General features: G+C 30.4%; 6 protein-coding genes and 1 long non-coding RNA gene across 8 annotated transcripts; 4 read left to right on the top strand and 3 right to left on the bottom strand.

Moving 5' to 3' along the window:
- The first annotated feature begins 79 nt into the window (after positions 1–79).
- LOC124492974 (anaphase-promoting complex subunit 13) lies at positions 80–507 on the top strand. Its single transcript, XM_047056004.2, has one exon. The coding sequence runs from the start codon at positions 244–246 to the stop codon at positions 466–468; it is 225 nt and encodes a 74-aa protein (XP_046911960.1). The 5' UTR covers positions 80–243; the 3' UTR covers positions 469–507.
- Positions 485–2,400, bottom strand: Dbp21E2 (putative ATP-dependent RNA helicase Dbp21E2). The gene is made up of 3 exons (XM_047055992.2): positions 1,968–2,400; positions 1,316–1,917; positions 485–1,256 (listed from the first exon to the last, which is right to left on the bottom strand). The coding sequence occupies exons 1-3, from the start codon at positions 2,311–2,313 to the stop codon at positions 504–506; spliced, it is 1,701 nt and encodes a 566-aa protein (XP_046911948.1). The 5' UTR covers positions 2,314–2,400; the 3' UTR covers positions 485–503.
- Positions 2,401–2,412: 12 nt separating this feature from the next.
- Positions 2,413–3,566, top strand: LOC124492976 (smad nuclear-interacting protein 1). The gene is made up of 2 exons (XM_075735326.1): positions 2,413–3,378; positions 3,486–3,566. Exon 1 carries the CDS (start codon positions 2,479–2,481, stop codon positions 3,376–3,378), a length of 900 nt encoding a protein of 299 aa, XP_075591441.1. The 5' UTR covers positions 2,413–2,478; the 3' UTR covers positions 3,486–3,566.
- LOC124492962 (retinal dehydrogenase 2) lies at positions 3,298–5,427 on the bottom strand. Its single transcript, XM_047055993.2, has 2 exons — positions 4,739–5,427; positions 3,298–4,677 (listed from the first exon to the last, which is right to left on the bottom strand). The coding sequence occupies exons 1-2, from the start codon at positions 5,015–5,017 to the stop codon at positions 3,433–3,435; spliced, it is 1,524 nt and encodes a 507-aa protein (XP_046911949.1). The 5' UTR covers positions 5,018–5,427; the 3' UTR covers positions 3,298–3,432.
- LOC124492965 (uncharacterized) lies at positions 5,346–6,842 on the bottom strand. The gene is made up of 2 exons (XM_047055996.2): positions 6,025–6,842; positions 5,346–5,968 (listed from the first exon to the last, which is right to left on the bottom strand). The coding sequence occupies exons 1-2, from the start codon at positions 6,770–6,772 to the stop codon at positions 5,364–5,366; spliced, it is 1,353 nt and encodes a 450-aa protein (XP_046911952.2). The 5' UTR covers positions 6,773–6,842; the 3' UTR covers positions 5,346–5,363.
- LOC124492978 (uncharacterized) lies at positions 5,638–7,040 on the top strand. The gene is made up of 3 exons (XR_006959090.2): positions 5,638–5,748; positions 5,820–6,381; positions 6,500–7,040. It is a non-coding gene; the product is annotated as an uncharacterized LOC124492978 (long non-coding RNA).
- A 4,412-nt stretch (positions 7,041–11,452) lies between these two features.
- On the top strand, positions 11,453–23,399 carry LOC124492959 (uncharacterized). 2 transcript variants are annotated; one of them, XM_047055991.2, is made up of 3 exons: positions 11,453–11,960; positions 12,149–13,599; positions 22,530–23,399. In XM_047055991.2, exons 2-3 carry the CDS (start codon positions 12,325–12,327, stop codon positions 23,283–23,285), a joined length of 2,031 nt encoding a protein of 676 aa, XP_046911947.1. In that variant the 5' UTR covers positions 11,453–11,960; positions 12,149–12,324; the 3' UTR covers positions 23,286–23,399. The 2 variants fall into 2 exon arrangements, with proteins under 2 accessions (XP_046911947.1, XP_075591435.1); XM_075735320.1 differs by having other exon boundaries at positions 11,475–11,960; positions 12,039–13,599.
- Positions 23,400–23,427: the final 28 nt, after the last annotated feature.

The following is a 23,427-nucleotide window of genomic DNA, read 5'->3' as shown; positions in this document are numbered from 1 at the left end:
TTGACATTTCAAAGATTTTATTCAAAATTGCTAATTTGATTATAGATTTTATTTAAAAAAGAACAAACAATTAATGAATGAATGAATGAATATGGACAAGATTTGAAAATTCTGCTATGTACTGCCATCTCGTTTCTTGTGTAGGTTGTTTATAACGAGATTTCGAAAACACAGTTGCATGCATGGTGAGCACACACTATCACACAAGTATTAATTTCAAGACAATTGAATGAAAATTGAAAAATGGACAGCGAACTTATCCGTAATGGGCGTCTGACATTTTTGGTCGATTCAACATGGCGTGAAGATGTTTCTAATCTACCACAAGAAGATATATTTGTTCCAAGCATTCATCTACCTGATCCTGAAGCGGAAAATGGTACTTCGAATGAAACATTAAAAGAATTGGATCTTAAATGGACCGATTTGGCTCTCACTTCGATCGCTACGGATTCTACATTAAATTGATATATTTAATCACTGAATAAAAAAAAATTTGTTTATTAACTATTTCTTTGAATTTTTTGCCATTTATCTACACGATGTTGACTGATTTGTGCTTTGATATTAGCATTGACCGTAGTGATTGGTTCGCCTAAACGTAATGCTCGTTCCAATTCCATTAACATGTAGGCATCCGGTTTGAATGAAACGAAAGTAGAAACATGACCGATAAATGATGATCCAAGACGTCCTGTTCGGCCAGATCTATGAATATAATCGGAAACATAATGGGGACAATCAAAATTGATGACATGTTTCACTCGACTTGTATCAAGACCACGTGAGCCAAGATCGGTAGCTACAAGTATATCATATTCGCCTTTTTGAAACAATTGAAACGATTGATAACGTTCTTCTTCGTCCATCGTACCAGTTAATCGAACACAATTAAATCCATTTTCGTTAATAAATTTAAACAACCAATCAACAGCTTTGGCTCGATTGGCAAACACAATGACGGGTGATTTTTGTGCTTGACTTTCGAATAATAGCTCGAACAATTTGATATCTTTTTTATGTCGATTAACCCTAAAGAAACGATGTTTTATATTCGGGTGTAATGTATGGAGATTTTTGGTCGATATTTGATCAATATCGTCTTGCATGTCGACTAATGAGCCAATAGTAGAATCTAATGCCATTGGCATCGTTGCACTAGCACATATTAATTGAGTACCATTTAGGACATGTGATTCATCTGATTCAATGTTGCATTGCTCTTTGTCATCATCATGGTTTTGACCATGATTGATCTGTGGAAATTAAAAATTAGATTTAATTAATGAAATAATTATCATGTTTTTATCATTACATTTAACTTTCCAAGTAAATCCATTGTTTCATAAGCAAACGAATCATCCAATAATGTATCAGCCTCATCAAAAACGATATGGTTCAAATTTCGAAGAGAATAAACACCATTATTCAAATGTGATTCAATTATGCCAATAGTGGTGATGACCAAATCGATACCCGTTTGATGTAAATGTTTCGGTAATCCACCAATCATTGTTGCCACACCAACATCAGTATTTGCACACAATTGTTTAGCAACATCTCCAACTTGTTCAGTTAGTTCCCGTGATGGTAATACAATTAATCCAAATGGACATTTGCGATTACGATTCGAATTTACAACTTTAGTTTGTTGAATAAGTTGAATTAATGGGGCAAGATAAGCTATTGTTTTGCCACTTCCAGTTTCGGCCGAAAACACAACATTTCTGTAACGAAGTAACAATGGTATGACTGCTGATTGAATTGTTGAAGGAAAAATAGATTGGCCGCTATTTACTGTATCATAAATTGATTGAGTGAGGTTTTGGCCTAGTCCTAAAGAATCGAATGATTTCGGATGGTCACATGACATTAAGGAAGGATTCGTATCAAAATTATGTACGGTCATGTATTGTCCTGTTGGCGAATAGAATAAAAATATTGATCAATCAATAAATCGTTCTTACCATTTGAAGTTTCTTTAAGAAAAAATTTCGATATCAATGGAACGTCTCTGGTATTATATCGACGACCATAATAATGGAATAATTTTTTATCACCAGTCCAGCTGATAATTTTCTTATTTAAATGATTAGGATTTAATGGATTAGCCATTTTTTGACGTCGTTTTTCACGCGTTTCTTTTACTTTACAATGTTCTTGATAGATTGTATTGCCCAAATTATTTTCCATATATTTTGGTATTTTAATGATTGGAATATCTTCATGATTCAAACGAAAAGATTGATGGTCAATTAAACTTTTTCTATGATTAAATATTGAGCGTTCTATACACAGAAATCGGTTAAACATAATTGGATAAGAATTTAATTATTTTTTTTTTAATTTTTAGTTTCGCGAAAAATTAAAATTTCGAATCACATGTATGAAGTTATTCATAAATACAATGATTGAAATATCACCTGATGACGATATTGTCAATACAACAATAATTTTTAATAAATATAAATTGTTCTAATGGATCATTATCGACGTAACAATGATGGTGATCGTTATAAATCAAGATCAAAAAGAGATCGGCCATCATCGTCACCAGATAATCGAAAAGAATCAAGTCTACGAGAATTGAAAGAAAAAGCTCGCCGCGAAAGACATTATCACCATCGTGATAGAAATCGCGGTCAAGACAATAATCACCGACAAGTTAGGCTTTCAGATCGAAAACTTGATGATAAAAGTCGTAATCCAAGTCGAAGCCGAAGTCCTCATTATCATCGACGATCATTTGAATCGAATACGCGAAATGAACGTGAACGTAGCGATTCATTTCGAATGAATCATCGCCGTCACGATGATGACGAGTTTGAACGAAAGAAAAACAATGACCAAACAGAAAATGAGGAAAAACTACCCGAAATTCGGCCCAATTTCGAATTAACAGGTGCACTAGCTCGTGATACAAACACATTCAATGGTATTGTCATAAAATATAATCAACCACCTGAAGCGAAGAAACCGACAAAACATTGGCGCCTTTATCCATTCAAAGGTTCTGAAGCATTAGATCATATCAATATACATAACCAAAGTGCCTATCTATTCGGTCGCGAACGACGTGTAGCTGACATCCCTATTGACCACCCATCATGTTCAAAACAACATGCTGTCATACAATTTCGTTCTATATCTGTGGAACGACTGGATGGTACCACGAGAAAAGTAACTCGACCGTATATAATCGATCTTGATTCAGCCAATGGAACATATGTTAATTTTAAAAAACTTGAACCAAGTCGTTATGTGGAATTATTCGAAAAAGATGTGATTAAATTTGGATTTAGTAGTCGAGAATACGTTTTATTACATTCACAATCACAAGCTGACGATGATCATGATGATGATGATAATAATAATTGAGTATGAAAAATTATAATTATTCTTTTATCCATATTATTGTAATTTTTTTTTAATTCATCCAAATAAATATTCATCATTCATTCTTAAATTGATTGATATCGTTTTAGTTTCCATATATTCTTTCATGGCTTCTTCACCAAATTCCCGGCCAAATCCAGACATACGAAAACCACCGAACGGTGTTTGCGGGCGAACAACGAAAAAACAATTTACCCAACAAGTACCGGCTCGTACTTCACGAGCAAATCGTAAAGCTCGATTAATATTAGGTGTGATTACACCTGCACCTAAACCGAATTTATTTCGATTAGCTCGTTCGATGATTTCGTCCATTGTTTTAAATTTCATAATACACTGAACTGGACCAAATATTTCCTCACTACCAATTTGCATTTGTTCATTCACATCGGCAAAAACGGTCGGTTGAATGAAATAACGTGCACAGGCATTCTGATTTGAAGGCAGTGGTTTTACAGTTCCTGGTTTTCCACCCACCATCAATCGTGCCCCTTGATCAATACCACTTTGGATCATTCGCATTATCTTATCGATCGATTGTGAATCAACTTGTGGTCCATGTTCAGTGTTGCTGTCCAATGGATTACCTACGATTCGATCACCTGCTATTCGAACACATGCCTCAACAAATTGGTCATAGATTTTTTCCTGTACATAGGTTCGGCTTCCACAACAGCAAACTTGTCCATTCGATACGAAAATAGCATTCGTAGCCAATCGTGCAGCTTGTTCAACATCTGGTACATCATCGAATACGACTAAAGGATTTTTCCCTCCCAATTCTAGAGTTACACGTTTCAGGTTGGTACGAGCCGAAGCGGCCATTATAGATTGACCAACTTCCGTCGATCCGGTAAATGTTATCTTATCAATGTCCATATGTTCAGCAAGAGGTGCACCGACACCATGGCCATCACCGGTTAGAACATTAAATATACCGGATGGAAATCCATCGATCAATGTGGATAAATGAGCAATGAACAATGCCGATAATGATGTTTGTTCGGCTGGTTTAACAATGACCGTATTACCTGCGGCCAAGGCAGGAGCTGCCGTTTTTGCTAACATCAATGTAGGACTATTCCATGGGATAATGATTGCGCAAACACCCAATGGCATACGAATGGTCATAGTCATAAGATCATCACCACAAGCAGTCGGTATGGTTTCACCTTTGATCTTATCAACGATACCAGCATAGAAACGAAATATTTCCGCCGATGCATACGATGTATGCAACATTTCTCGTATTGGTATACCATTCTCTAATGAATCTAATGCCTTCAATTAAATAATGTTAATTAATTTCATTTTTGATTAAAATTATTTTTCTAAAACCAACCGCAATATGTTGATGATGTTGTTCAATTAAATCAGCTAATCGATATAGATATTTTCCTCGTTCCGGAGCCGGAACGGATTTCCATTGATTGAATGCACGTCTTGCTGCCATTACGGTACGATCAACATCTTCACTCGATGCTTGCTGTAAGCGTGCAATCGGACGATCAGTGTATGGACAAATAGATTCGAATGTTTGTCCATTGCTGGAATTACAAAATTGTCCATCAATAAATAATTGAGTGAATTTTATATCAGGCAAATGGAATTCTGAAGCCATTTTAAATGATGTGAACAAGAAATTTTTTCAACAAATGAACGTCCTTTTTATACCAAGAAAAATATATTGATTTGGTACAGAAGAAAAAAAACTGATTTTATCTATGAATGTTTGTTTTTATTTCTGAAGAGTATTAAATTTCCTTCGACTTTTATCCACCAAACGAACGAGTTGTCAACTGACGACACATATATACATTTATAATCAAAATTTACTGCGACCATGTATGAATTGTGGTAAAGTACATTTGTATTTTCGTAAAAAAAAATTTGTTAAAGTATAGACAATAAATAAATTTCTTAAGAAACAACAAGGGCATATATTTTGCGTTTGTACATATATAAATTCAAATTGAAGATTCGTATACCACTGTGCAAGCATTGTTTTCATTGGTAGTGTCAATTTGTTTTGAATGACAACAATAACGAAATGAAAAAATGACGAAAATAATGATGATGATGATAATCAAAGTTAATATCGATATGGCCAATGACACAGCCAATATATGATTATCTAATCGAATCCAATGCGAATTTGAGTTATTTTTATGCAAAATAGGCCATGATGATGATGTGCCATGAAAAAGCTCATTTTTATAATTGTTATCGACAAATTTTATAAAACTCTGGTTGCGTCGATTTTCAACAATTGACAACATAAATGGTTCAGAAATATTTTGGCCAATTTCATTGGCAGCCATACATTGATAAATAGATCCATTTTGTGCTCGTGTAAGTTTTCTGAAAATTTTTGTTGCTTCAACAATACCATTATTATGGTTATAATCATTATCATTAGATAGTGTTTTCCATACAACTTGTCCATCTTGTATCCAAATAATGCCCTCGTAGAATACGTCAGGATTTGCTTCAATCCGACATTGTAATCTCAAATCTGAACCTTCTTCTAGAAGATCGTCACCAATTGGCATTATTGTCAGACGGGGTTTATCTATAAAAAAAAACAAATTGTTAGGATGACAAAATTTATCAAAGCAATTTACTTACAATAAACTCGAATTGGTTGTATAACTATTGATTCGGAATTATTTACCATTTTCAAATTCATTGCAGAGCAAATCAACAGATTCCCATCATATTCGATACGTGGTATGAATTGTATAATTGGAGTATTTGTATGTAAATCAATATCGATTAATTGAGAATTTTTTGATCGTAATAACCAATGGATTTCAATCGATGGATGAAAACCCGTTGCTATACATTCGAATTCGACCAGATGATCTGCTATCAATATCAATGAATCATTATCATACATTTTAGATGTTGGATACATAGATTCTCTTGTGAGTACGATTCGGATCTGTCTGGGACGTAAATTCACATTAAGTTGAATATAAGTAGGTATGTACTTTTGATGTTTTCGAATATCATCATGACTATTCCAGCCACGACAAATATACATTGCATTCAAATGTTCATAAGTCAAATTTTTTAATATTAGTTCATTTCTTATCCATAGGCCATTAGATTCGGTGCAAAACGTTGAATCAATTTTCGTGTTATTTTCATCATACCAAATTACCGATGTATGGATAAAAGGATCATTATCAGCTAGACAAATCAATGTTAAATCAGTACCCTGATCATAGGGACCAATTATTCTGTCATTAAGTATTTCGCCATTCGAATTGACAATTTCGATTTTTTTCGGCCATACATTACATTCAACAATCGACATGGTAATGGACCATAAAAACAACAAAGTTTTGGCCACATTTTTCACATTCATCATTAGTATTCAAATTGACGATGGATATAGTCACATTAAAAATTTTTATAAAAAAAAACGAAAATGGAACACAAAAAAGCACCAAGATCGTTATTGCAGAAATTTTGATTACATGATGGCAGCACAGTCACTATTTCCTCTATCATATCAATTTAAGCTTTTGCTTAATTTAAGTCAACAAACAAAAAAAATTATTTAACTGTCATTTTTGTAGCAGCCGTTTTAAGACAATGTTTGGATATACTCGAAATAAAACCAAATTTTTACTTTAATGTTTTTATCAATTGATTGTGCTCAGTAATTAAAAGTAGTGAGGTAGAAAATTTCAAAAAATATTTAAACTAAATAACAAGATTAATTCATTTATTTTCACCAATCGAATGGATCATCAGGATTACGATTTCGATGACGATTATGATGTTGTTTCTGACGAAGGTTATCTTGGCACCATTGCTTGAATTTAGCATATAAATCTTGTGGTGTATCAACTTGAGGAATATCGGAATAATTTTGTGTTATGTAAATACCTGTATAAAGGCCAGCCGAAAATATCAATAAGCCACGAAGCATTTCCTATCACCAGCAAAAAAAAAAATAAAATATCTTCAACAATATTAAATATTTTTTCCTATTTATTCTTGCGTAATTTAATTAAAATAATTCTACCCCAACATTACCAAAGGGAAAATCATTATTTTTCGACATGTTATTCGATTCCAAAAAAAAACAAGATAAATTTTCCGCAAAACCGGAACAATTTTTCCCATTTTCATTTCAAGCATAAAATCGAAGCTTAATGTACAAATTCGGTTATCATCTTTCTTCCAAAGAAATATTCTTACGCCTTACGGTTGTTGTTGATCGTTTATTGTTCGGTCGAATGAATTTCAATTTTTTTCCTTTTGTTTTTTTCTCTGTCTCGACGAAATCGTCATGATCTTAATCATTTTTTCATTTCGTGTTGTTTATATTAGCGTTTGTATGTTTCATATATACGATGAATAACTGAATACTGAATATCATCGACTTTGATTCGAAAGTTGTTGTGGTTGTTGTTGGTGATCGATGTCAACCAACCGACAAGAAAAATAAGCAAAGCAATCCAAAGAATCGAGGCGAAAATTCATTCACATCGACCAATTTTCCATCCATTTACAGAGCTTTAAATAGAACCTATCTATCTTTATTTATTTAAGATGAAGATGATGAAATTATCTCACAATGAAGAGATGATTTTTCTTTTCTTTTTTTTGACAAAAACATACACATAATTAAACACAACATAGAATTTTCAGATTCTTTAAAAATCAAAGAAAATAAAAACAGACACTAAAAAAATTCTGGCAGTTTGTCAAATTATTTCAGCTCATCATTATTGGTAAAATCTGTCTGTAAGTCTGTATGTTTGTCTCGACAAATTTTAAATCGAATGGATTTTTCTCAAAAATTATTCGAAAGAAAAATATCTTTAAAACGGACATTGCATTCATTCGACTCGAGTTGATTTTCATTAAATGTTCTAATTATAATTAGTTTTTTTTCAAGTTTTATGCAAATGAATTGGATAAGCAGACTATATGTTTATCATGAAATGGATGACATTGACCATTGTGGAATAAAAATTCTAATTGGAATTCCGAATGACCAATTGCATCATAATGAAAAAAACAAATAGTTTGAAAAAGATTTGAAATGCTAATTTGGCTCAATTATGATTACAGTGAAAAACAAATTGGCCAAAATAATCGTGTTCTAAAAATTCTTTTCAAAATTGTCATCACAAGGAATGAGAGAATTGTCCAAAATAAATTCTGTTATTATTTGCGAACATGCAAAAGCATACAAAAGAATTTTTTTTATCCGTCGAACAATTTTATTAACTAGTTAACATAAAAAAATTCAAATACAAACAATTTTCTAATTTGAATTTTGAATAACAATGTTTTCGTGTGTGAAAAATTTGAATTTTTATTCTGAAAAGAGTAAAAAAATCAAGTATTTTCACTTTTGTTTAGTAAGAATATCTTAAATTAATGATTAAAATGTAATTTACAGCTCCAGTAATTAGAAGTAAAAAGTAGAAAGTAGAAGATTTTTCCGATTATCGGTCATCCTCATTATACAAGCACATTGGGCGCCATCGTCCTGTTTGTGATTTCGGCCGAACTCTTTTTTTTCACTGAATTATGTCTACAAGGAATCGGAATTATTAATTATGAATTCAATGGATGCATTCTATGCATGATTCGAGCTCATATTTCTTTGTTTATTATTACATAAAAATTTGATTCCGATTCGAATCACGTTCTTTCGCTCTCTATAAATAAAACAAATAACGAAAAAACGGACGAATTCAGTGGGCGACATGCAGCTCTAGCTGGATTATCGAACCATTTGTGTTTGTTAGTTGATAATGACCAATGAACACCATAAAATCGAGTATCAATATCAATTGAGAATTTTGGTAAATCAACTTGGCTGAATTGAATTGATTCGAAAAAATATCAAAATTTGACAAGGTCAATCTATTATGAAATGTTTATGAATTTCAAGTCTAAAAAAAGAAAATTCGTCTGAGAGAAAAATGATAAAAAACACACAGGTATGAACCCGAAGAATTCAATGTAAGAATTATGAGTGAGAAAACGAAAATTCTTATCAGAAATTTTTTTGAATTATATATTGTAGAGGAAAATTTTGTTGTTTTTTTTTGGAAAAAAATGAATTCTCATAGTCTGAACCAACCTGAACCAAGTTGAACCGAATTGAACATTGAAAAAAATATCAATTAATAACCTGTAAATGTTTGTGTGAAGCAAATTAATTCGGTTGTTTCACACGGGTGAAATCTCATCGAAATAAATTCCATTTTTTTCATTCATCCATTCACAAAACACATACTTGTGAAATACAGAATTTTTTTTAACCAAGATAGACACAAAATTTCTGTTTTTTATTGGTGAGAAAAAAAGGCACAACTGTTGTTGTTGTTTTTGGACATGTATACACAAAGAGAGAATAGAAAGTTTTTTTTGATCCCGGGATCATTTAATTGGCCGTTTTGTTTTGTTTTTTTTACTTTTTCTGTTTTTTTTCGTTATGATTGGTCACTTCTATATACTGATGAATTCAGAATGAGAATTGATAATTGGTATTGTGTGTGTGTATGTGTGTGTGGAACACGTTGTTTCTAGACTTTAATGGTAACAATTATTATTATCCAAAATCATTCTATCCAAAGAGAAGACCGGGAATGAGAAATGTAATATTTGAAAAAAAAATTTTTACCGGACACAAATGATTACGTGTATGAACAGTGATTATATTCGTTGAATGATATTATTCTGTCCTGCATAGACCCCCCCACTATCCAGAAACTTGTTATAAGTGTTGGTGGCTAATCCACATAACATTTGTAATTGTTCAAGGATCATCATCTCATTGCATTATTTTGTTGTTGTTGTTGTTGCTAGTCTATATTAAAAGTCGACTTGATTACTAATCAAGATAATAATAACAGAATAGGAAAAAAATATCGACATTCATGCCGACACGCATTGTAAAAATAATAATAACAACAATAATTTTGTTGAAACACAAAACAACGAAACAGAAATTGGATTGACACCACACAATTGTGACAAATAAATTTCTTCATACACACACACACACACAAAGGTACACAACCCAAATAGGCATTTATAGAGCAAAAAATAAAAATAAAGTAAATGATAATGACAATAATAATTCTGTTACGTATATAGAATAATGTTTTACTTTTATTTCTTCGGATTCTTCAATTTCATAATGTCCTATATATAATAAAATGATCATCATGATATTGTCATTGGTGATGATGATCAAATTGGATTCGAATATCATTATCGACATCATCATCATCATCATTTATATATTGAGCCATTATATCATTCGTTTAATCATCATTTTGTTTAATTCTTTTTTTATTTATTTATTCATTTTCTGTTTGAGTAGTAATAAACGAAAAAAAAGTTATGATTTTGCACATGATTCATTCAGATTAACAGTTTTTTCAATCAAAATCAAATATATTGAATTTTTTCTTTTTTGTTTGAATATTCTTCAATGAATTAGTTGTCACGACAATACAAAAAAAATGAGTGTTTGACAGTTTATATACCATCATCAAATATATTTGAATATGAATTATAGAAAATTTTACGCCCACATCGATAGGATTATCTTTTTTGTTTCTATTGTCAATAAGTGATCTAGATCAAAGATCACAACAATTTTAATGATCGATTCATAATTGATGGGGAGGATGATCATTGTGTGTGTGTGTATGCATTGCATGTGAAAATGTCCTTATTATTATTCTAGAGCCGACCAAAAAAAAAAAAAAAAAAAAAATACATACCTGTATTTCGTAAAACTATATACTAATTGTGTATGTGAATTTAGTTGCTTGGTAGACATATATTTCTTGAAAGTTGTCGGCAGAAAAAAAACTGTGAAAATAAAGTATCTGTAAATGTGGTAGTGATATTAGACTGGAAGCATATGGGAATGTAATGGATGAGGAGGAGTTAGAAGAGAATAAGAATTGATAGTGGAATTTTTTTATACGACAGTTTGTGGAAATTAAATTCTTCATGATGATGATGATGATATTCATCCATAAAGAAAATCTCAACATTCTGTGGCAAGCTTTTGATGTCATTACTTCGTTTCTGGCGCGTTCATGTGTGCTTGTATATTCTTTGTTGCCCGATTTTTTTTGGGCGCGTTAAAGATTCTTGATTGCGCTCAACGAAATTTTTTTTTATTTCATTTTCATTGACACCGGGCCACAAATCGTGCGAAAGAAAAATTCTGGCTGTCGAATTCTCATTATTCATTCGATTCTTTTTTTATCGATATTTTTCGTCGTCATCACCATCTTTGTTGTTGTCCGATATATTCATTTCATATTTTTCAAACATTAAACCGATTGCTTTACGGCCACCTATCATGCCCATATTTGGTCCGGGTATTCTATTCGATCAAACGACCGCCTGATAAAAAATAATTGACCATACTATTCATAATTGTTATATTTTTCTTTTGCGAACCAATATTCAAAGACAGAAAGAAAAGAAAAAGTCATTCGATATTCAACTAGCGGTCGTATTTTTCAAAATTGAAATTGTCTCTTGAATCAATAAGTTTGGTAAGTTTTTGCTTTGGTTATTATTTTCAATTTGTTCATTAACGGCTATTTCATTAACAATCGTTCATATGCTTTTAGAATTCATTATCATCGTACGATATACTGTGTGTCCATTTGTTTATGTGGTATTGCGTGATTCATTATGATGAGATCATCTTTATTTTCTTATTTTTTTCTTAAAAAAATAGAATGATCGATTGAAACTTTGTTTTTATTTGAATGATTAATTGTATAAATGACATGATGTGGTTGTTCAATTGTGATCGACAAAAAGTAATTGTTGCTGCTGTCGTTGTTTCATCATTATCATCATCATCATCGATTGCAGCAATTAATCGATCTGCCAACTTTATTATCGTACAGAATGAAGTATTGGCAAACAATGGTCAATGAACATTATGATCACTATCTTCGCCATAAACAACATCAAAAACCATTCCGATCACAACAACCACAACAACAAACTCTTCAACAGCGATCTACAGCAACAAATGGATCAATTTATCACAATTATGAAAATAACAACAATGGTCAACGATTCAATGTTTTACCGAATGGTCATTATCAACATCATCAATCAGGACAACAACAACGTTTGGGTTCTACATCGACCATATTATCATCAACATTATCATCATTACCATCAAGTGGTGCAACAAATAATTCAAATACATCACCAACAAATCATCCTAATCGTGATCATCCTCACCATTTCTCTAATACATCATTTACAAATGATGGCAACATTATGGATCTGGTTCAAGTGGATGTTGATTCACCTACCAAAAAATCCACATCTTTCATTACTGATCAAATTGTCAAACAACAATCAAACAATGGTTCGGCTACGATTATTCAAAGAATGGAACAATCATGGTCACCACAATCATCACCATCATCATCAACAGAACATTGTAGCTCTCAGAATAATCATATGGGCCAGAATCAAATTATGATGAATACAACGGCCAAGAATCGTAATCCATTGAGATCCATATTGAAGAATGCTAAAGTTAGCCCACCACCACCACCATTACAGCAACATAATGTCAACATTATGACAAATGAAACATCAAAATCATCAACAAATTCTCATTCAACAATAATAATGACTACTAGTGATCGATCACAGCCTAAATTTGGTATATTAAAAAAACCACCAATTCAAATACCGGAAGAAATATCTATCTGTAATGGAAATGGTTTAATGCGACGAAAATCCAGTGATCATTATGATGAAAGCGAAACAAGTGAAAGTGTAAGTCTCAATCAAAGCAAAATATCTGGCCGAAAAAATTTGCTCAAATTTTTTCTTCGTGGTGGTGGTGGTGGTGGTGTTAATAAATGCCAAGAAAATACCGATATTAAAGCTGATCATTATGTGAATTATAGTGCCAAAAAACTTTCATTATCATCGTTATCATCCAATAACAGTGTCACAACAATGGATGGGGATAAATCTCAAAATTCAATAACCAATATTTCACCATCACCGATCGTACGATTCCAAGTGGATTCACCAACAAGTAGTAGCAATAATACTAATGTTAGCAATAATACAATTAAAGAACAACAACAACAACATATCTTTCCAGGACATGATGATGATTCAAAAGTCTTTGGAAATCAATCAATTCAGGTTAGTGTTTTTGGTTTACTTTACTGTTCTGTTTACAATATTCAATATAACATTTAGACAATAGAAAAATATACTATAGTGATAGGAAACAACATAACATTAATTCTTTTGTGTTGAATGGACAAACAACAACAACAATAATAATAATATGATGATGATGATGATGATGATGCTCATCATTATTATGATACGCGAATATCACATCCGATCGATAAAATAATCTCAAATCTTAACCACCATTATTATTGTATATAATAATAATTTAATCGATCGGATTGATATATATTATGTGTGTGTGTCCATTTGTGTTTTGTGCGTGTGCTCCTATATTTTAATTCGATTCGAGTGTTTAATCGCAAGGGTCGGATTGGTTTTGCTTTTCCTTTGTACTTGCGTGTATGTGTGTATGTGTTTGTCGTCATAAATGATTATTTCTTTCCACCCACTCGATCGATATGCGTTTGTATTTGTTTGTATGAAGCAATTTTCGATTTTGTACCATACTAAAATGTTTTTACATCAATAATATTTAGGTCATTGTTTCTAGTTAAAGCAGAATTTTTTTTAATGTAATAACAGAATTTTTATTTTTGCTCTGTTCAGCCCCTCCCTATGAACAAAAAAAAACATCAACGAAATCATGTTTATGATGATTATATAATCATCAACATTGAGAAAACATTTTCATTGGGATTACAATGTTGATAATTAACACACATAGACAGCAAATAATAATGATTAAATTAATTTTGAACAATATACCATTAAAATTGAATAGAATATTGTTCATTCAATATTCTGTATTTAATTATTTGAAAATATTGTCTCTGTTTATCTAATAGTAGATGTTGTAATTATAAAATGGTGAAAACAGAATTTGATAAAACTCTAGAGACCTGAAAAAAATTATGTATCAGCTGGGGTTTTTGTTTCCAATGTCATTTTCTTCTCATTTCATATAAAGAATAATAATTTTTGTTATTTATTTATTTATTCGTGAAGAAAAGAAAGAAAGATTGTTTGATTTCTTTCCTTGACTTGGTTTGTTTGTATACGTTTGTATGTGTTTTTATTTATGAGTTTCAGTATATATCATGATAAGAAATAGACATTTCTTTCATCATCAAAACATCATTGTCTCTGTTTTGATTTGTTTGCATTGAAACTTTTCACATAAATATATTGAATGAAAAAAAAACCAACTATAATACATAGAGATGGTGAGTATATCTGGAACAGAACAAATTATGAAGAATGGATTATATTTATCAAACAATCACACACACACAAATCAAAACCTGACTTGACTTAAGTGGAACTAATTAGATTCAATTCTTGAATTTTGATCACCAGTACCCTAAAAATATGAATCATAATGAAATCAAAAAATGAGACAAAAATGTATGAATAATTGAATCAAATGGGCAATCACTTAAAATTTTTATTATTAGTTTTAAATTCCACATTTTTTCAAATGTTCAAATTCTTAATGATTAGTCATATCGGTTACCTTTTTTCACTTTTTTACCGCTTTCAAATGTATGATTATCAAATCATGGACAGCTTATGTGAACAACAATCAAATCAAAGCCATTTTCATTTCCAAATTTATGATTTATGCCATTTTTTTCTTGAAATTTTTTTTTACTGGTTGTACCATCACTTATTTTTGGCCAATTTTTTTCGCTACCAAAATTTCGATTCGTTTAATACTGATCCCAAGAGAAAGAGAGAGAATGAAATGGTTTGATTTTTTTTCAATGAGAATCACGATAAAACGAAAACGATCAGATCGATTCGATCACCATGTATGTCAGCATTTTTGTTTTGAATTTCCGAATTCGAAATATGAATGTGAAGTAAATGAAATTTTGTAAGTCTATGTGCGGTTTTATGGGACCCACGAGAGAGAGAGAAACAAAGAAAATAACGAATCTAAAGGATATTCCAAAAGGTTGCAAAGAAAGGATTCATGAAAACTTTTTTGTTAGATAAAGAATTATTGTCATTATTATATTTCTTTTATGATGCTGAACATTTGTTTTTTGTTCATTTCAGTTGATTTGACAAAATAAACATTTTTTTTAATGAAAAAAAATTGAGTCTTTTTTGGAATCCATTTATATTCATCTTATATTCGGTTGTTATTCTAATATATACTGTTATGTGATGTAAAACATACAATTTTTTTTGTAACAAAAAAAACTATATTCAGCAATCAATTTATGGTATATCTATCACCCATTTTAAACATTGTGTTCAATTCGTTCCAGCATAATGTTGATTACTCTCTTTTTCTATTACACAATATGTATTGAGAAGGCGCAAGAAATGCTTGTAATTGCAAAAAAATAGGGCCAATTAGAACCTCTTAGAAAAATCGTTTTCTTTTCCTCGGGAAAATTCTTATTCATTGCCTGAATCACAAATTTTTATTTTTCAACGATTGTAGATTTTTTTTATTTATGGTTGAATTGGCAATATCAGGGCCTTTAATGGTTCGTGTTGTATGTATGTGTGTGTGTGTGTGTGTGTGTGTTTTGTCGGTTAGTTTCAATTTAAAATTTTTTTTTCAGTTCAATTGAATGCCTGAAACACACATATGCACATTGATTAGTAGTGTAGTGATGTTCCTTATCAACATTGATGTTAGTCATTAGTGGAAAAGATTCAAATATCTAAAATAATGAAAATTCCCGCACAATCGTTTATTTTTTTATCATGCCATTTTTATTAACGATAACAACCTGACTGTCTAACCAAAAACTTATATCTGGTTGATCACATACCTGAATTTTCTCTTAAAACAAAATAACATGACATTTGAATTCCAATATTTATTTATTCATTCATTCGAATTCATTGTAGCTAGCTATATTAATGGCTGTATTTTTCCTGATCATTTCATCACCATCATCAATATAAATGATGATGAATAACGAATGGAAAAGACATGTCAATAGGCCAATAAAAATGGCCAATTTGATTGGACAAAATAACAACAACAGAAAAACAATTAACTTACAATACTCAATTCGTTTTCAGTTTGTTTGCGGCATTGAGTGGGCAGAAAAAATTGTTGTAGCTTATAATCAATATTGATCGACTTATTTTTACATGTTCGTTGGAAATGAATGAAAATCAAATCATTCAAAACTTCCGAATGCATTCATGCATCACTGAATGACAAATAGATGACTGATTTTTGACTTTTTTTTACGAAATCCGATATATCTAGCCTATAGCATGTTGATAACAATCATATCAAAATCATTCATATCAGTTATCAATCTATTCGGATGTTGAGGATCAATATAGTTGAATAGAAAAATGTATCTTTTTTGCCACATTGTTTTCATCCATTTTTAATTATTACTCTCTATTTTTTTCATTCAATTTTTATTTAACTAATATATTTTGTCACTTCTGGATCAACGAATATATCCAGTTTATTTTTTATCTGATGTATTCTGAAATTTTCTATAAATAACATTAAAATACCTCTTACAAATCATAATTATAATCATCATAATCATAAAATGAACAACGCTCAAGGCAGAATTCGTATCCATGGATACTTTTATTTTTTTTTTTGTTTCGAATTCGATCTATTAATGTATAGTCGATTATCATTATTAGAATAATCGTGACTATGAAACCGGATGTGATCGATGGAAATGAAATAAACTCAACTGTCAACATATATAAATTTATGAAACATAGAGCAAGTAAAATATTGTACATATTCTTTGAGAAATATTTCCTTTCTAATGGTTATATCCATGTCCAGAATTTTTATTGACTAAAAATAATATCGATTGATTTTTTTTGTGCTTGATGGTGAGAAATAAAAACCACCGCCACCACTACCGAAAATCAAGGATAAGTCCAAATTCTAATGGTGATAGTCATTGGTACTAACGATAATATATCTATAAATCTAAATGTCTGTATCCTTTTTCTAGTCCCTGGTTTCTTACGCTAAATTGAATTCATATATCATGGATAGTGACGACGACAAAGCATGTATCGGCATGTACAATGCTTTACTGTAGAATTTCCATTATTATCAATGAAGGTACGAGCATGAGCTGGCTTCTGCTGGTGAATATGGATTTTTTCCATATACAGATGATTGGGTTTGTTGGAAATTTCATAGAATTGAAAATTTATAATAATTTTTCTTGTATTCACTATGGTCATCATGAAATATGGGTGATAAATTAACTAAAAAAAAAATTATCTACTGGAATTCACACAAGAATCCTTGCTATTTGATGATGATTTGTCGATGACATCTGTCTTTGATTGTCTTGATCTATGTTTTATTGTTCCAAAATTAATTATTAAATTTAGTGAGAAACAAACAAGGTCATAATCAATTGACCGAAAATTGATTATTACAGTTAGATGTATAGTATTTTTTTTCTCTAGAATTAAACACAAACAAGAATGAAATTCATAAGTACATGTTGGTTCATGTTTTACAAACGTAACCGAATGATTAATAATTGATTATTACAGTTAGATGTATAGTATTTTTTTTCTCTAGAATTAAACACAAACAAGAATGAAATTCATAAGTACATGTTGGTTCATGTTTTACAAACGGAACAATAACCGAATGATTAATAATTTTACACTTACGATAAAGATAAGTAGAACATCAATTACATCAATCGACATTCAAGTCGAGAAAAAAAACCTGAATCCTGAGGATCCTGTTGTGATGCAATCTAATTTTTATTCCATGATCCCAGATGACTATCACGATTAGAAAACACAAGCAAATCCCGGGAATTCATTTTTTGTCTTGAAATTTTTTTCTTTTTTTTTGGCTGGCTGGTCAGTATAACGAAATGGAATGAACATTTGAAATTCAACTGGGAATCTTCAACGTTTTCATCAACAAAAACATGTATGATCAATTCTATCATACGGAATGAATTGTACGATAGGGACATTTTGAAAAATTTTTGTCATTTTCATTATTTTCACACAAATTTCATGATAGATCTTTATGATATTTATCCATATAGTATAAAAAATCCTAAAAACAAATTAGATAAAAACTATGTAAAGATATTTTGACTATCATAATCATAATAATCTTCTTTTAATACAACAAAATTATAAAAGATGACAAAAATTCTCTCTATTTTTTTTTTGATCAATTTAATGTACATCCTTTTATCATTATTATTATTAAGTAGTTGTAGTAGTATTTGTATCGCGAAAAAAAAGTTTGTATATAAAAAACTAACTTTTCACAACAAATAGACCATTATCATCAATCAATGTTCATATTCATCATCATTATTGTTTGTTTGTTTGCTTGCTTATTTGTTGATAGCATTTCTCAATTTTTTTTTTTTGATCTATTTTTTCCGAATGAAATTATATTTTTTTTTTGTTGTCATCGGATTCATAATCTTACTTTTTATTCAATAGGTTCAATTCTTCCGTTATGCATTCATCACATACAAACACATATTTTTGTTGATTTACAAGGCGATAAAAAACAAGTCAAATTATTTATGATGATAAGTTTAATAATAAATTAATATATGATAATTATCGTCATTAATAATTTAATAATTGATTATTAATTCTTCTATTTGACATGATTGTATTGGAAAAAAATACATTCAGGCGAATTAGGATTGAATATGTGAAAAAATGCCGTTCCGTGCTAATAATGTTTTCTACATATATGATTATTAAAATTCAACAATCCATTGATACCGAATCAAGTAAATAGGAAAATATAGATTTTTCTTATTTAAATTTTAAAGAAATGTGGACAAATAAAAATAAATATTTGTTGTTTGTGATTCTTTGGAGATGTAAAATTACAAAAAAAAAATTCTGCAAACGAAATAGATAAAAGATTGTCTGGATTTTTTTCTGTACATTTGTGATATATTTGATTCGAATGGTTGCTTGGTCTGCAAAATTGAAATTCATGCTAGATACACATATACAGAGACATGCATACGGAAAAAAATAAATTATTGGGAAAGGGATGTAAATTATAAATTATTTTTTTTTCTCTCTTTCTCATGAACGACCACATACCGAAATGAAAAACTGGAAAAACTGGTCGTAAATAATCCAAACGATTCACACTTGGACATTTGATCATAATTAATGCCCAATCGTCAACAACAATAATTTTTTTTGAACTGCTACATTTACTATCCAGTGTTGGTTTAGTCAGACTTTTCACTAGTTTTCAGTATTTAATTTTCATTTTTATTTTTTCTTGATACCGTTTTTGTTATGGTCTACTTTTTCTTTTGCTCGAATAGTTCATCACCTTATATTATGATCCGTACAGAAATTCCTAGGAAAAATATGCAGAGACAAAATATGACCAAAATCCAATAGTTAAAGATATGGTCTATCAATTCAGTGAAAGAATAAATCATTATATGATCATAAGCCGCTTATGATAAGCTACCGGTTATGTAATAAAATATTAAAATATATTGTTGTCATTCTTTTGTTGTTGTTGCTGTTGTTGGCCACTAACATTCATGACACAGAATTTTTCTAGATCCAAAAATGCCATTCCATAATAAAACATTTAGTATATATGAAAGTTATAATGTCAATAAACCAGGCCATTCTATGGAATACTGTTGATCCGTATAGGTTTAATGTTTCAATTTTTCATTCATAACGTAGAGACCCATGAACATTGATAATTAAAAGATATATTATCTAGTCTAGTATAAAGTGTTTAAAAATGCTGACCCATCTCACAACCGTTTTATTATTGTTTCTTTCAAATTTTATTATAAAATCTAATTAATTCTGGCTAGCAAACAAATTATGATGGAAAAAAAATCCATTTGATGATAAATTATGTGAAAAACAAAAGGAAAAATTCATTATTTTTTGTGTTTATGTATGTATGGGTTAGTAAATTATATAAAAAAAATTCAACGAAAAAATCGTTCTCACTTTGAATTGTAAAAAAATATGAATAAATGACATTTATCAAATAATAAGTGTGTAAAACATTGACATTTTCAATTCAAATTCATAACTCATTTTCATATCGAATATTGATTGTCATTACATTGATCATTTTATAAGACATTTCCATTTTGGTCCCATTTGGGGAATCAAAACAAGTGTGTGTATACTTACCATTTTAGAATATTAGAATTTTTTTCATTCTCATCATACAAAATTAAATATAAAAGTAAAGAATAATTTATAGACTATGTGATGGTATTATCATAGGTGAGATTTTATTTTCAGCCTATGTATGCACAGATTTTACCGATTCTTTTTTAAATCTTACGATGAAATAAGATAGTTATAGAAAATATGAATTTAAATTAACTGAAAAAAATTCAATTACAAATTTCAAAGAATGTTTACGATAAAGGGGTGAAGCAAATCCTGAAATTAATGATTCTTTGCCACAATTTCCATTTTTCTCATCATCATTTTTATACGAAAATAAGCCCAATTTTTTTTCGTTCGTTTTGTTCATATACAAAAGATGAAAAAAAACTTGAAATGGCCAATTCGTTGAATGAAAAAGAAATGAAAAACATGAATACTGAACAAAAGAAGTAAATTTAAAAATTCGATGAGAAAGAGCGAGAACTACATCATTATCATTGAATTTCATATGAATTCTAGCGGAAATAGAAAAAAAATATCGCATAGTTTTAATCGTAACTATTGAAAAAAAAAATCTGCGACCAAAAACCAAAACCACCACCATCAACTACTAATACAGTGTAATATAATTTAGCATAAAACGCGGTAGACCGAGGAATTTTTTTTTCAAAGGCTCAGGAATTTTGATTCAACTTTGTTGATGTTGAATGCAGACTTTCATCATCATCATCATCATTGTTTTCATTGTGGCCAAATGTGGCTGAATATTTTTTTTTCACTACATAGAGAAAAGAAATAATAATAATAATAAATGAGGGAAAAACGAAAGTGTGAATGTGTAATTCAAGAGTTTTGCTTGAATGCCACAAAAGTTTTTTTTTTTAACAAAAGCACTTTTTATAGTCATATAAAACGTTTAACATATATACAATTCAATTGAATTTATTGTTCCAGTATTAGAATAAAAAAGAAAAAAATGAAAACCAACAGCATCATCATCATCATCATTATCCTGCTTGGTATGGTGGCCATCATAGATTCTTGTATGTGAGAAGGATGAAATTCTGAACATCATTCATTCTTTCTCTCTCTCTCAATATACCATATAGATAATATGGCAATAATGATTTAAGTGCATACAGAGAATCACTAAATCTATTAATCACATATCACACATAGACAAATTTCATAAATAATGATGGTAAATGAATTCTATGAACAAGTTATTCAACGACATAACTAAGGCTTTGTATATAAACTGTCAATTGTTGTTCGCTTCAATAATCTAATGTCAACCGCACACCAGCACTAAGAACAACAAGAATATTATGAAGAAACTTGTTCTTTTTTCTGTTGGCAGTTGATTAATATTGAACTTTTTTCCTTTCCTTTTCTTTTATTTTTCTTTTTATTTATTATAAACAATCATTGTTTAGATGAACCTAGATGAATGGAGATTGTGTACTCAAGAATATAAAATAAAAAGAAAAAATCTTTGTTGTGATACAAGATTGAAATTTTCAGTTTCAAATTTAAATTTGTCATCCAATTTTAAGTTTTGCCATAAATTTATATCTAGTTCATTTGTTTGTGTGTGCGTGTAAATGTGGTTTAATGGCAAATTAAATTTGACAAAAGAAAATCAAATGTTGAGCTCATTGAAAATTCATTCAGCACGCACACACACACACACATTTCCGATATGAACAGCCATAACTCTATGCATTTTCAATTATCAATAAAATTTCAACAATTTTTTTTATCTATTACTTTTTTTTATCATACAGAAGGATCAAATCTCCTCCAATTCGATCGCATTGATGGAATCGATGGGCCAGACGATAGATCAACAAACAAAGCTGAATTTGGCCAATGATAAGCTCAATCAATCGCAAACCGATTCCATTGATGTTTATAAGGATAAAAATCCTTTACAGTTGTCCGTCAACTATCTACAAGTGCCATCATCTGTATTACAGCCATCAGCTGTAGTACCATTATCTTCATCATCATTACCTTCAACCTCACCAATATTGTCCATGAAAACGCAACAACAATCCACTGAGACAACATCAGATATAACGACCGTGCCATCAATGCCAACAAGCCAAACGAATCAACAACAACAATCGTTACCAACAAACGTGCTTCCACCAACACAACAGCCACGAAGACCTAGAGCGACCGGTTGGGGCCGTTTTAGTTTACCAAGATCATCACAACCAGCAGCAACCATTGCCGGACAATCATCAAATCTACATCGTCCATCGACAATCACGCAAACGTCATCAGCAACCACGTTAACATCCACACCATATTATATGAGTGGAATTCCTTCTGCAACTGGTGCACGTGTATCAGATCTAAGAAAGATTCTCAATCCTGAAGTAGAAAAAGAGGATTCATTCAAAAAATTCACCGAGGCTGTTGAAAATTGTGATTGTTTTGAATTCAATTTAAATAATGCTGCCAAATTGATAACCATTCTTGTATTGTTGGCTACATTCATATTGGTTATAAAAGCATTGAAAGGCGATCGTTAAAAAAAAATTCTATTTTTAAATGCCATTCATGTCCTTTTCATCACTTGATGTTTCAACCGCCAATACAATACAATATCTATAACAGAATTAAATTGTCCAAAACGAAAAAAAAAATTTACACACCTACACCATGCAACTATTT

Source organism: Dermatophagoides farinae, chromosome 1, assembly GCF_024713945.1.
Source record: "Dermatophagoides farinae isolate YC_2012a chromosome 1, ASM2471394v1, whole genome shotgun sequence".
Classification (NCBI taxonomy): Eukaryota; Metazoa; Arthropoda; class Arachnida; order Sarcoptiformes; family Pyroglyphidae; genus Dermatophagoides; species Dermatophagoides farinae.
Note: the sequence above shows the minus strand (reverse complement) of the source record. Positions and strands in the feature narration are given on the sequence as shown.